Source organism: Rhodamnia argentea, chromosome 2 (assembly GCF_020921035.1).
Source record: "Rhodamnia argentea isolate NSW1041297 chromosome 2, ASM2092103v1, whole genome shotgun sequence".
Taxonomy (NCBI): domain Eukaryota; kingdom Viridiplantae; phylum Streptophyta; class Magnoliopsida; order Myrtales; family Myrtaceae; genus Rhodamnia; species Rhodamnia argentea.
The window spans coordinates 26,969,582-26,983,840 of record NC_063151.1 but is presented as its reverse complement, the minus strand read 5'-3'; the positions used below and the strand labels follow the sequence as shown (position 1 = coordinate 26,983,840).

The 14,259-nt window shown below is 42.8% G+C and overlaps 1 protein-coding gene across 3 annotated transcripts; it reads right to left on the bottom strand.

The window, feature by feature from the left end:
* Positions 1-5,577: 5,577 nt before the first annotated feature.
* On the bottom strand, positions 5,578-12,295 carry LOC115737488 (EPIDERMAL PATTERNING FACTOR-like protein 3). Of its 3 annotated transcripts, XM_048274057.1 has the most exons (4): positions 11,702-12,295; positions 11,407-11,484; positions 10,309-10,311; positions 5,578-5,801 (listed from the first exon to the last, which is right to left on the bottom strand). In XM_048274057.1, exons 1-4 carry the CDS (start codon positions 11,835-11,837, stop codon positions 5,587-5,589), a joined length of 432 nt encoding a protein of 143 aa, XP_048130014.1. In that variant the 5' UTR covers positions 11,838-12,295; the 3' UTR covers positions 5,578-5,586. The 3 variants fall into 3 exon arrangements, with proteins under 3 accessions (XP_048130014.1, XP_048130013.1, XP_030525486.1); XM_048274056.1 differs by lacking the exon at positions 10,309-10,311 and having other exon boundaries at positions 5,578-5,821; positions 11,421-11,484; XM_030669626.2 differs by lacking the exons at positions 5,578-5,801; positions 10,309-10,311 and having other exon boundaries at positions 11,132-11,484.
* Between the last annotated feature and the right edge of the window lie 1,964 nt (positions 12,296-14,259).

Genomic DNA, 14,259 nt, shown 5'->3' with positions numbered 1-14,259 from the left:
CCAAGCGAGGCACAGATAATAGATTGCTCGAAGGGTAAGACTTCTTCGGAGAAGTGGGGAAAGCAATTAATCAGTAAAGAGGGAGGTGGCAAACTTGTGAAATGCGGACCCAAAATTATGTGACCATTCTTGGGTTGGTGATCCATGAAGGATAAGGAAAGTTCCCTTTTGGCCTCATTATGAGAGAAGGCGTCGAAGCGCGACAAGCGGGGAAGGCTGCGCGGGTACTCATGTGAACTTGATAGCGAGTTCATTTGGAGGCAATCATTATTTATAAGGGATTTTGGAAGTAACCGACTCGGGATTGTGATGGCGATTACTCGGACGTGGGCAATTACATGGATCGTGGCGAGAATGCAATACGGAAAATAAGGAGAAAGAAGGGGAAATTTTATTGACGAAAATCGGGATACAAAGCCGCCTTGATTCCCTCAAGCGAGTTCACGAGTAAACGTTCAAACTTCTTATTTTTATCTATGTACATATTCCTAGTATGACGTCGGTCTACTTCTGCCTGCATAACCCGAGCGCAATCGGCTCGTTTCCTCTCTTCTAACGAAGCCGCGAGCGTTTTCGGTTGATCTTCTATAGAGGATCGACGAGAGAAATCTTGTCGATCGCCGACTTCGAGTCTCCTCTAGTTCTCTCTCTATCGCCGACCTTTGTTGCTCCAGGGTAGCCTCCTTCTTATCTAAAGCGACAAGCTCGTCGACGGCGGATTGAAGGGACTGTTCTCCTTGAGTTACAAGTTGCCTCGCCTCTTGGGTCTCGGGGCCGGGAGAAAAGAGCCGATCGGGAAAGTTCGACGAGCAAGCACCTTGTCCCGACAACGTCGAAAATGCATGAAGGGAGTAGGAAAGTGCTCCAAGAATGCTTTCGGCCGGCGGACTAAGCCTTGAGGAAGCTTCGCGCGATTTCCTCTTTGACCGACCACTCCATCACGGATTGGATGTTTCGAATATTCGATGGGTTGTCAACAAAAGAGGCTACCCCTGAATGAACAAGGTCGAGGGAGCAAGATAACATGATTCCCGGTTGCTGAAAATCTACGAGTCGGGTGAGCCGCTTGATTCGGGCATACTCGGGTGATCCGAAGAGCGAGAAGAGCCAGTGGATGAGCTTGAACGTCTTCGATGGGCGACGAAGAAGAGAAGCGACGGGGAAGATCCCGAGATAATATCCGCGAGATGAAGGATCTTCGGGTGTTGAGGAACTTTCAGCTATCAAAGGAGCTTCGACTATCGGGGTCGGGACAATAGCAAGGGTCATCGAAATAGGTTCCCCTTGAGGCTCTAAAGGCGAAGGAGCCGCGGGTGCAAACGGATCCTCGGCAATGGCAATATTGCTAGACACCCCGATGGGTGGATCAAGATCTACCAAAGGATCTTCGGGACAAACAGCTGGAGACGCTTCGACAGGCCGAGGGACTATCGGAGATTCCACCGGAGATTTGCTCTTCTTTGCTATCATCTTTCGCCGTTTAAGAGAAGTGAGCGTCTCCTCATCGGCTCCGTCGTCGGAATCATCACCTAACGGCGAAAATAAAGTAAAAATCACCTCGGGCCGATATCTGCGAAGACCCGGGGAAGAAAAAGACCCACACGAAACGATCGTCGGACGTTTGCGACCACCAATCGAAAGGGCTCACGGTGGCACCCCTTTTTCCCAGTTTTCTTCAAAGCGGGACCGAAGGGCAGTATCCGACTGCTTTGGAGGATGGATGAGATGGCATCTTCGAAAGGGCTTTCGAAGGCAAAGGACGTCCACCAGGTCGTAAACTCGGAAGTCACGCCCGGCTGGAGCGAAGTATTGTTGGGATATCCCACGAAAACCGCCGATGCATCATGGTGGTAATTTCGGCACGGCGAGGTGAACGGCCCATCAATCTTGATGTTATAGATCTTCTTGTCCATCGATGGGAAATCCATGAGATAAGGGATGGGCATGGGCCTTTGCTTGTCGAAGGCCAAACTGCCTAGCGCGGTATTGGGGGGAATATGGTTCAAAACCAGGATAGTACCTTCCCTTGAGACATAGCCCGATTGGAAGGTCCCGAGGGAAGAGGACAAAGGTCCAAAAATCACGGTGGTTGAACCGTTTTAAGGTTCGAGAGTTAAAACAAAAATCGAATTCACCTGAACGGTAAGGAAAGAAATCTATTCGATCGGCCTCGAGAGATAGAAGTTGTCGAAGAAAGAACCGAAAAGGTCGAACATCACCGAGGGACCTTCAAGGGGACAGCTTGGAGTAGTCGTATGCCAAGCTTCAAGGGAACCATGTTGGGATTGAAGGAAGGGACGCTCTCAAACATGAAAGGGAAGTAAAATGCAATCCAAGATTGAAGAATCCAGAGCGGCCACGACAATACACCATCCTCTTTGGAATTCGACATTAGCCGAGCGGCATAAGAAACACTCCTATACGAGAGATGCAAGAGCAAGAGGGCCAAGGGCAACTAGATTCCCTTTTGCTAGAAGAAGGGCGAGATCGTAATAGTCCTTGGACACTTTGAGTGTTGGGCTAAAGAATAGATATTTCGACGACGGAAAAGAAGGAAGGCTGTTCGTTCCTCGAGGAAACATCCCCGGACGTTTTACTATGGGCATCGATGAACTTCCCATAAGCAAGAGAATCGTCGAAATGGGGCAATCCTTAGTTTTTCCTAGATTCTTGATCGAGGCCCCATAAGGAGAGAGACCAGCTATGGCGAAAGTATCTAGAAGGGTTACGGACATAGGACCCCACGGGAAGAAGAAGCAATTAGTGGAGTAGGACCAAAAGCTTGTAACGGACCCTAGCAGACCTCTATTCAAATCATGAGTCAACATGCTGACCTCAAGTGCTGTCACGATTTGCGCTGTTTCCCAAAGGCCAACTGTTGGAGTATCCTCTTGAAGCCTTTGGAACCAATTATAAGCCCCGTCATCAAATGACGGAAAACTCCTAAATCGCCGAGCCGGCATGGACCAAATGTCCTTTAGCGAAGAAGCTTGAATGGGAAGGCGCTCATCGGCCCGCGTTGGAAAGCAAGACCGAAGAGATGATGGAATATGGTGGTGATCATGGAGACTAGGCCCGAGAATGAGACCGGCGTGCTCTCGTCGAGAGTTCAACAACTTGAGAAAACAATGATCAGCATCATCACTATTAATGATCCCATCGAAGCGGGCGATGAGTTGGTGAGGAAGGAACTCGGGAGTTTCGGTCGCCATGAAAGTTTGGAATGCTCAGAGAAAAGGGTTTAGGGTTTAAGGGAAAAGCTGCGATGAAGAAAGACGACAATTGGGAGCTTTTTTAAGATCCTTAAAAACCAAGGTGAAAAAGGGCCGGTGGACGGTACGAAGTCGAAAAGGTTGCGTTTCGGGAAAAGAGATCAAAAGGAGAGCGTAATCATCATTTGTACAGTTGGAGATCACCAAACCGAGAGGAAGATATTTTAAAAAGGTAAATCTTCGATTTACATCTTTTAAGGGGGCATATGTTGACACTCAAAATAATCCAAGAGAGACTCGTGACAAGCACGTGAGGAAGCGATAATCGGCTACGGGAAGAAACACTGAAGCAAGGAACACCGAAGCAAGGAACGTTTCAATCAGAAAGGTGCCACGTGTCGGGATAAATTCCGGCGCCACTTCCTTCTAGAACAAGAAAAGCGCGGAGAGAGGCCACGATCAAAGCGGTTGGCGGTAATCCCCACGAGGTAAAAGAAAAGGCGCGAAGACTAGGAAACCGTCATTCCACGTGGCTTATGGAAAAAAGCAAAGCGTGGGGCCAAAGGAAGAAACCGCTCGGCGGTTTACTAAAGAACTTGCCTATAAATACCTCGCAATAGCAAAGATACGGGGACACACAACAAATCCAAAACACCTGCATTATCAAACTAGCTCTTAGCTCTTAACCTTTAGCCTTTAGCCTAGCCTAGGCCGTAGCTTTGAGATTCCGTCGTCGATTCAATTCCGGCGAGTATCATATCCAGAGTTAGGTGTCGTCGATTAGATTCCGTGCGCTCTTTAGGTTCGATGCCGTCGATTAAATTCCGGTGTTGCACCCTTCACCCATCCATCCAATACTTGTCGATTCAATTCCGGTATTGTGTCCTATAATTCCTCGTCCGGGTCTTTGTCGATTGAATTCCAGCATTGTGTCCCACGTTATTCCCCGATCCTGTCGATTCAATTCCAGGGTCACGTCGAAGTCTGTCAACATATCGTCACTATTGCGCATTGGGCCGTCGAAGTTGTCGAAAGCCCGTTTGTAACGCGCCCTTACGTGTAAATCTATTGCATTTGACACTCTCAGTCCAAAAGCGACCCAGAACTCCTTTTCGGAAAACGAACGGATTAAGTTCGATAAAAGATTCTCACGCAAGCAACCTTCTTTGGGCCATAGTCAATCTGGGCCTAGAACCCATAACCAGCAAAGCCTTGTCGAAGGATTTTAACGCGCAACGGCGCTCATAGAGCATGAATATGTACCGTTTTACTGATATTTTTGCCTCATTAATTTGCTAGGAAACATGGTTCGGTACCCTCTCCATTTTGTCCTATCTATTGTGTCTAGCTTTCGTGGAGCTTCCGATGTCACTCCTATTACCAGGAGTTCACCCGGGGTCGGACGTCAATTCCCATATGCTAGAAAGGGAATTTATGTAAGTTTTTGCTTATTTGGGTTGATTGTTGAGGCCGCTTCGTGTACGTAAAAGAAGTAATGTAATTTGCTAAAAATAAACTATTGTCTTACCAGATTCTATGGGAAGATGGTAAATGGTTCATTTTGGAATATTATCAAATTATTTGGAAATATTTGGAATATTGTCAAATTGTGAACTCACGAGTTATATTCTTTCCACTTATGTTGGTGTTCTTTCTAATTTTCTCAAATTGAACAGGTCATTACAATGATATTCTAGAGGTACATTTAAGCTGACTTTTTGACTTTTTTCGAGGCCAAAATTGAAATATTACTTAAATAATTTCCCTCAATTTTCAGAAACTAGAATTCCCACTTGAAGCTCATTCTAATGTCCCTCTGATTTAAAAAAACAACAAATTAAGGCATAAAGAAATATAATAAGAAAATCTAAAAATATTCAAATATTTGCCATTAAGAAAATATAATGACCCAAAAATTGAACACTATAAATCAAATTTTGGAGAAACTAGAATTCCATCTTCACCGCCTTGGATCACTTGATCTAGATGGGCGGCTCATTCTAATCTCCCTTCTAATTAAAAAAAATTAAGCCAAAAATCAATTTTAAAAATAAAGAAGCCAACAAAAAATACAACAAGGAAACATTTCGTCCTTCGAGCTAGTTTTTGAGGTAAGAGATACTCAAAATCACCCAATACTATTTAAGCTCAGATTACCAACAAGTTTAAATTTAACAACCACTCGGAGAGAATTGCTACTTCACTAACTTAAGTCGATATCACTCTCTCCGTACACGAGTTGGCTCAAACAACAAAACCAATGATCATCCTTAGGTCAGCTCCACAAGCCTAGAATATCAAAACGCAAGCAATTACACCAACTTTGAAGAAAGAAAAATCGAGAAGTCTTTTTACTTCATGGTCTATGGAGGGGTCAAGGGGCGTAGAGGGAAGGGCCGCACGTGCACTTCCAACCCTCGGGCTGATAGTTGGTGTATTGGACCCGGACATGGGTGTGCCCGTCGTGGGTGGCTGGCACTTGGGTGGCTTCGCAGGGCGTGCAACCATAGCACTTGTTGTGCTCGCACCTCGGTGGCCTCGACCCGACCTTGCTCGCTCCCATTTGATTCCCATCTTCTCCTTCTTCCTCTTCGCTGCTCCTGATCTCCTGCGCTCTCTCTGACAAGGTCCTTGGGTGCTTTGAAGACGGATCGGTCTCTACTCAGCCATTATTGAGCATATGGTAAGATGGGTCAGGAATGCTGCTCGTGTCTATGGTGGACACGAGAATCCAAATGAGGATGAAGAAGATAGTCACCCCAGAGTTTTAAGATGATCACATTTTGTAGTTTGTGTCAATTTGATAACTTTGATAAGGAACAACAGGCGATTGATCGAGTTATGAGTATGACACGAGTGCCTAAATAGTCTGTTAAAATCAAACTGAGTCCATCGAATGGACTTATAAAATGGGTATCTCAGATAAACATTCTTCAGAGATATAAACAGAAGTTGGGGAAAATAGGAATTGGAAAAAAAAATCCAATCTTTAATTATTAGATCAACAGCCGTAATGAAGAGGACAATACGCACGAAAAAGAAGAAGAAGAAGCCAAGCAACTGGGTTTCAACACAAGGGAAAGAGTGAGCGCTGAGCAGTAGGCAAAAAAAGACAGCTAACCAGATTGAAGAAGAGCAACACCATGAAGATCACCACCATTCTGTGCGGAAATGGAGCTTCTTGCAGAGACCCAACTCAAATGCAGAACCAACACAAGAGCCCCACAACTTCTCTTCTCCATCATCATCATCATCTCTCTCTCTCTCTCTCTCTCTCTCTCTCTCTCTCTCTCTCGATCTCAATCAGTCTCAACCTCAAATGATGGCAATTTCTGATCTTTTCTTTTCCTTGCTTCTGCTGGTGATGACGTTTGACAGATTGTTCACATCTTAATATAGTGGAAGTTGCCAAAAAAGCCCAGTTCACGAAGAGCAATCCAAAAAAATTTCACGTCAGATATGATTTTTTTTTCTTTCTTTCTGGGGTTTTTCTCTCTGAATCTGCTTCTCTGGCATTGGTGTGAAGAAGTGGAGATATCTTCCTTTCCCTTCTACAAGCAAAGTCATTCTAGCTTCTTGTCATGCATAGCTGAGAAGAAAAAGAAAAAAAGGCTGCTGAAGTTCTCAGTTCCTTCTCCTCCATTTGACAACTCAAAGCTTGTGAAATCATCTCTCTCCCTCCCTAGGAAAAATAAAAAATTGTTCCTTTCAACACAAGGCAAGTCAAAACCCCCCTCTCTCTTCTCTCTGTGATCAATCTTAAAGATCCTATTTTTTGGAAGAAATCTTTTCCTGTGGGGTATCTCTGAGAAGCTCCCTGCAGGAGTTACCTCATGAGCAACTAATAAAATCTCTGACAAGAAAATTTCTGATTAGCTGTGTTTTGTGCCGCAGACTTTATAAATGGTGAAACGGGTCTTCTTCTTTTGATGTGCTGGCTGTGGCTGTGGCCTTATTCTACAATAGGAAGAAAGAAATCAAAAGTTGCAGACGCCATTTATTCCCTCGACCCTGCTGCTAAAGAAAAGGGGGTCAGATGACGGAGAAAGGTCAGAAATTGCAGTACTTTTCAAATGGAGTTAGTTAACAAAATAAAAGATGGGGTCAACTTTATTTCCCGCAGGTTGGTAGGTGGAAAGCAACCGATTTTGATAATCCCACAGAATTTCCACTATATTTCTATTTGAAACTCTACTTAGTCTCCTCAATCTATGTTTAATTTGTCCATTCAAATCCTTCCACTTTTATATAGATTTTTTTTTTCGTTCAAATTCCCCTAATGCAAAATTCGACTAGATTAACCGACTCGGATTTGGACGTCAAATGGACTTGATTAAAAAAATCCGCGAAAGCAAAACTGCTTTTTTCGATGAATCAAAAAATACGGGGATCTGATTTGAAAAAGAAAATAAAGAAAAGAGTGTTGCCAGCCTGACGGTAAGAAACTAGCCACAAATTTGTTCTCTCTCCAATACAAGCCAAAGAGTGTGGGGGATCCATACACAGCACAACACAGATCCATCTATCACGCAATGAAAATGTGTAAGGACCGTCACTTTGTCATTCCAAAGAGGACGGTCATCTCACCATTATTCATAAAGAAATCATTGGGAAAAGCCAGAAATTTCTTGGCAAACATAGAATGACAATACAGTTCCTCTGTTTTCTGGGAAAGGAAAATTATTCCATTTTTTTTGGTATGGTTTTGAGGGCAATTGGTTCTTTTGAACACAGCATTATCGGGGATCAAAGTGTGAAAAGAGTCGTGCGTCACGACTCAGAAATGGTGTGAGATGGGCCTCCAGCGAAGAGCAGATCTACTAGAACTAACAATAGAGGCCCAAGGTGAGAGCCCAAGCTGTCGGGGCACCCGGCAATTTCCTTCTGGAAGGAGCAGATGTCCTCTGGGAAACGCTTAAGAGGAAAAATTAATTTGGTGCTTCCGAAGCAGCTCCTAAAATTGGTCACCCAACAAATCACGAAATCTCGAGTGGTGTGAAAATGTCTTTAAAATTGTTCACCCAACTCATTTAGTCTTCAATTTGTTCACATTGATACCAATTCAGCCTGTCCGGTCAATTTAGGGTCACTTGGATGTTGATTTTCTTATGTGGCACGGTCGGCGCTAATGTGAATATTTTTAAATATTTTTTAATTAATTATTTATTTCTTTGTTTTCCTTCCATGCCTGTGCCGGTGGCTGCCGAGGGTTTCCCCTACTGATGCTCACTCTCTGTCGGTGTCGACATAGGCCACGGAAGAAAGGGAAAGAAAAAAAATAAAAAATATAAAAAAATCATGAAAAAATGTCAATATTAGAGCCAGTCATGCCATGTAAGATAGCTAGTGTCCATTGTTAGCAATTTTTGGCATAAATCAACCGGATGGATTGAATTGGTACCAATGTGAAAAAATTTAGAACTAAATCAATTCAATTAAAAGGTTTGTTATTTTTTTAGTACTTTTCCTCTCAAAATTGCTTCTCTAATAAAAAGTAACCATAAGCGTAATGAAGTTAGTTTTTTTTTTTTTTTTTGTGAAGTTACTAAGTTAAAAAAAAATTCAAAGTAAAGTTACTTTTCATGATGACAAAATTTTTAGTTATTGATATGCGCGACTGGTGAAAAGTTACTTGAATACGTCAACACATGTTGAAATATCACTAGGTAAATTTTGAGTTCGCCATTTAGTAGTTAGTATAATCACTTACCTACTTTTCATATGAAAGTTATTAACCTCGCAAAGAGATTATTAACTATTAAAAGGCCGAAAGAAAATTTTCCTCTTAGAGAGTTAATAATGTTGTCAATACATGTTGAAATATCACTAGGGCTATTGTCAATACCGAATTGTACAAAGCTAGAGTCACTTCAATTGACAACCAATGATACGAAATGAAAATCTCGTGAATAAATTTCGATACTCCGATACAAAGCGAAAATCTCGCGAATCTCAAAATATTGAATATGTTCCTAAATGAGCTTTCAAGTGATCTCCCTTCGAATTTGGGAAATTTACGAAATCTGCCATTTCTACTATTAGATCGGAGGGACAATTCATTCTTCTTTAGGAATTGACCAGGTTGAATACAATGGGTTTTGATGAGAACAACTTTCATGGACAAATTCCTTCACAACTATCTAACTTTCATTCTCTGAAGCTGTTCACTCATTCTAACAACAACCTTGGTGGAAACATAATCACATAGGTGGAGAATAGCTAACATGCCCTGAACCTTTCGATTATATCAATATAGTCATCAATATTTGAGTAACAATATAATCAAGTTCTCTTCACCAAGTCTCCCTTAGAATTTCTCACAAGGTTATCAAGTCATTAAGAGTCATCCTATGTGTCATGACCAACAATTTGACATAGACGAATTTAGACGAAGACACCAGTTTGCTTAAATTTTTTGAATGTCTTGAATTTTTTTCTTTTCTTTCCTTCTTTTCTAGTAACTGGTCGCCTTCTTTTCTCTCTTTCTTCTCCTCAGATTGGAACCCCTTTTTGAACCCTTCATTGAATCTTGTGGGAGCTATTGGACATGCTCGAACCTTTAAGCTTAACCCCCTTTAATAGCACTGACGCCATACTAGTGCTAATATAATGCGCCGTTCTAATAACAACCTCAGTGGTAGCATAATCACATAGGTGGAGAATAGCTAACATGCCCTAAACCTTTCGATTATATGAATATGGTCATCAATCTTTGAGTAACAACATAATCAAGTTCTATTGATCAAGTCTCCGTTGGAATTTCTCACGTGGTTCATTGAGAGACATCCTATGTGTCATGACCAACAATCTGACATAGACAAATTTAGACGAAGACGCCATTTTACGTAAATTTTTTGAATGTCTTGAAATTTTTTTCTTTTCTTTGCTTCTTTTCTGGTAATTGGTCACCTACTTTTCTGCCTTTTCTTCTCCTCCGATTCGAACCCCGTTTTGAACCCTTCATTGAATCTCGTGGGAGCTACTGGACATGCTCGAACCTTTAAGCTTAACCCCCCTTAATAGTGCTGATGCCACACTTACTAGGGGTGAGCAAAAAAATTTGGATCCACCCGAACCGAAGCGAATCGTACTCAACCAGCTAATTTTGGATGGTTCATACCAGGTCTTGGTCCAGTTCTCGATTCCAATTTACTGGAATTGGCGGATACCGGTTCGGTTCTTGGTTTTAAGTGAAAACCACCCACTCGGACCAACCGGACCAAATCTATTTATATAAAATATATATATTTTTATTATTTTTCTCAATCACGTGACCAACCGTATATTAGAAGGGTGAAGGATTTGAGTGCGTTATTTACTAAACTTAGGTCGATGATGTTAAGTTGTTAATTGAGTCGATGACCACACTAAGCTCTAGTTTGGACTTTTAGTGCTAAAGATTGCAAACTTCGGTTCATTATCTTTTGGGGCAAATTGTGATGTAATGGTTTGAAGCCGGATGCTCATGCTGTCTCTTTATCCCATGGGAAAGGCTTCATCGGCTCACTCGTGTACAATCTTTTTTAACCGATGTTGGTGCTCGGTACTCGATAAGACCGGTTCCATGGACCCATCTGTGAACCGGATCTAGAACCGGTCCGAAACGGTGGTTCGCTTCTCCGATGGGTCTATGGAACGAGCGGTTGGTTCATGATTCTCATTTTGCGGAACCGGTCCCTAGCGGATGGTTCTCGATTCTAGGGTGAGAACCACCCACCGTGGAACCGATCACTCCTAATACTTGATATAATAAAACGCCTCCAAGCCTTTCTCCCTTTAATTAGTGCTGACGTCATAAATATTTTTGTTTTGAACATTAATCTAACTCCCAAGTTAGTAATGCTTATTTATCACCTTAGAGTGGCAAAACGCATTTACGAAAAGCGAGAAACATGTCAATTAGTAATTACATCGAACTTTGAAGGAAATAAAGATTGAGAGATCCTTGTGTTTCGTCAATGGAAGGGTCAAGGTGTATAGAGGGCAGGGCCGCACTTGCACTTCCAACCCTCGGGCTCGTAGTTGGTGTATTGGACCCGGACATGGGCGTGCCCGTCGTGGGTGGCTGGCACTTGGGTGGCTTCGCAGGGCGTGCAGCCATAGCACTTGTGCTCGCACCTCGGTGGGCTCGACCCGATCTTGCTCACTCCCATTTGCTTCCCATCTTCTTCTTCTTGTTCATCATCATCATCACCGCTCCTGATCTCTTCTTGCGCTCTCTCTGATAAGGTCCTTGGGTGCTTTGAAGATGGAAGCATCTCCGGGTCGGTCTCTGCTCGGCCATTGTGGAGAATATGGTGAGATGGGTCAGTGTCTATGGTGGACACGAGAATTCAAATGAGGATGAAGAAGATATTTTGTGGCAACCAGAGAATGAAGTCATAAGGAGTCTGTCCTCAACAGATCTCGCTGAAAAGATACTCATGACATGTGAACTGGGTTTCATGGCCAAGAAAAAAGAGTGAGGAGAAGGCAAAGGGTAAGCTAACCAGTTTGATGAAGAGCAACCCCGTGACGATCATAGCCATTACGTGCAAAAACCGAGCTTCTTGCGGAGACCCCACTCAGCAACTGCAGAACCAGCACGAGAGCCACGCAGCTTCTCTTCATGATCATCAGCATCATCCCTACTCCCCGCTCCACTCTCGCTCTCTCTCAGACTCGATTTCCAATGATGGGAAATTTCTGATCTTTTCCTTTCCTTGCTCCTGCTCGCGATGATGCAGATGATGATTAGCAAAAGGGTGAGCTTCGATGCGGATGCGGACGATGATGATCGACAGAGTGTATATATATAATGAAAGTTACCCAAAAGAGCCCCTGTTCACGAAAAGCAAACAAAAGTTCTCTCTGAATCTCTGCTCCTCTCTGGCATTGGTGGGCTGGAGTGGAGATATATCTTCTTTGCTTCCACAAGCAAAGTCGTTCCAGCTTTACATAGCTAAGAAGAAGAGGCTGATGGAAGGAGTTATCAGCTCCTCCTCCTCCATTTGACAACTCGAAGCTCGTGAAATCGTCTCCCCAACTCCCCAGATAAAATCAAAAGTTGTTCCTTTCAACACAAGCAAAGTCAACTACTCTCTCTCTCTCTCTCTCTCTCTCTCTCTCTCTGTGATCAGTCTTAAAGATACTATTCCATGGAAGAATCTTTTTTTTTTTTTCTGTGGCATCTCTGAGAAGCTCCCTGCAGGAGTTACCTCATGAACAAACCAATAAATCTGTGCAGACTTCATAAATGGCGAAGTGGGACTTCTTCTTTTCATCTGATGGCTGTGGCCTTACTCCTGTAAAAGGAAGAAGGAAATCAAAAGTTGCAGACACCATTTATTCCCTCGCCCCTCCTGCCAAAGAAAAAGAGAATCGGATCTCCGGGAAAGGTCAGGAATTGCAGAGCTTTTCAAATGTAGTTCGTTAATAAGATAAAAGATCGGTGATTTTAATCTTCACCGATGCTAATTCGAAGCAGATAACGTCCCAAATTCTCCTATTTTCATAGTTTTTTTACTCGTATCGGCGAACGCCAAATATGATTAAATTCAGTTGACGTGGTTGTCGAACGTCGCCAAAATTATGAGGCGGATGAGATATGTATATCTCGCGTCACCACGTGGACATGCGCCGGAAAAAACTGATTTATACAGATGGCGGTAAAGTATGATGGGGGATGAAATTTAGCCTATATAGAGGCACACGATATTTCCAATGTGGACGCCCGCTTGAGCACCCACATTGCGTAAATTTTTCTCTACAATACATTACGGCATGAGGGGCACGTCATTTGAATTTGATCAAATTCGAAATTGGAGGAACTTGGTTAGAAAACTTGTACGAGCACGAGACTCGGCTGAACAAATTAAAAGTACAAAAATTTCGAACAGTAAGGGCGCGAAACCGACATGGACGAAATATTGTTGCTTTTCACGGTTCGGGTTAGCCATGCCTTCCTTTTTTATTTCCAAACTAAAGTGAAGAATGGATGGCTTTATGTTGGACGGGATAGTTTTGAATTTGAGGTAAGCTAGACAAAGATGTACCGAAGTTGGTTTGGGATGGGGAGTGACATAACGTTGTATCAAATGAAAGATTTTAGTACGTCAGGACTCAGGAGTATTACTGGAGCTTTTGTCTGATGATCGCTCTTCAATGAAAGATTGTTGTAGCTTGGGTTCAGTCTTTTTTTCGCAAAAATAAATGATTTAAAAAATATTTCCTTAAAAATAATTACAAAAATACATAAATGAATTTTTTTTTCATTGATCACGAAAATGTAGGGGCATTAATTGTTCTCGATAATGATAAATGTCTCTTATTAATTAATCATTTTAAGCGATACAAACTATCCATTTCGGGAAAATATTTTCAAAATCATTGATTTCCAGCTAAACGGACGGGCCTTAAGCTTACCACTCAATTGACAAATGCATGTGGCAAAATTTTTTTAGCAAACATAAAGTGATAGAATATTTCCTCATCTTTTTTTTCTGGGACGAGAAGAATATTCGTTTGGAGGTTTGAGAGCAATTGGTTCACGGTGAAAGCCCAAGCTGTAGGGTATCCCGATGGGATCCAAGGCCTAGGGGCGTGCAAAGGAATAGGAAACCACTCGGACTGCCCAAAATTGGTGGTTCCTAAGGAAATCGGTTCGGTTCTCGGTTCTAATTAGGGAACTGCCCTCTCGGACTGGATCGCTAATGTTATCTAATTATAATCATAACAAAAAAATCTTAAATTCTTAATTTGAAACTCGCTCATCTGTCTCAAACTCTTACTCATGTCGGTCTCTCCATCTCCGTCTGTTGATTCGTGACCTTGACTCCCATCGACTCACGGCCTCGACTCCCATCGACTCATGGCCGCACCTCTGACCGTTCATCGTCTCCCTCTCTCGCTCTTGGTCACCTCCATTTACTTGGCGAGAACCAATTCCATTGACCCATCCAGGAACCGGACCGGATCGAAGGTCTAGTTTCCAAGTGGATTCATGGAACCAATGGACGGTTCTCAATTTACAATTTTTCGAAACCAGCTCTTAGTGAGCGGTTCCCGG

Coding starts and splice junctions, on each gene's coding strand:
- LOC115737488 (XM_030669626.2), bottom strand. CDS start 11,837: ATGATGCTGATGATCATGAAGAGAAGCTGCGTGGCTCTCGTGCTGGTT. Junction 11,485..11,701: donor GGTTGCTCTTCATCAAACTG/GTTAGCTTACCC, acceptor ATGGCCGAGCAG/AGACCGACCCGGAGATGCTT.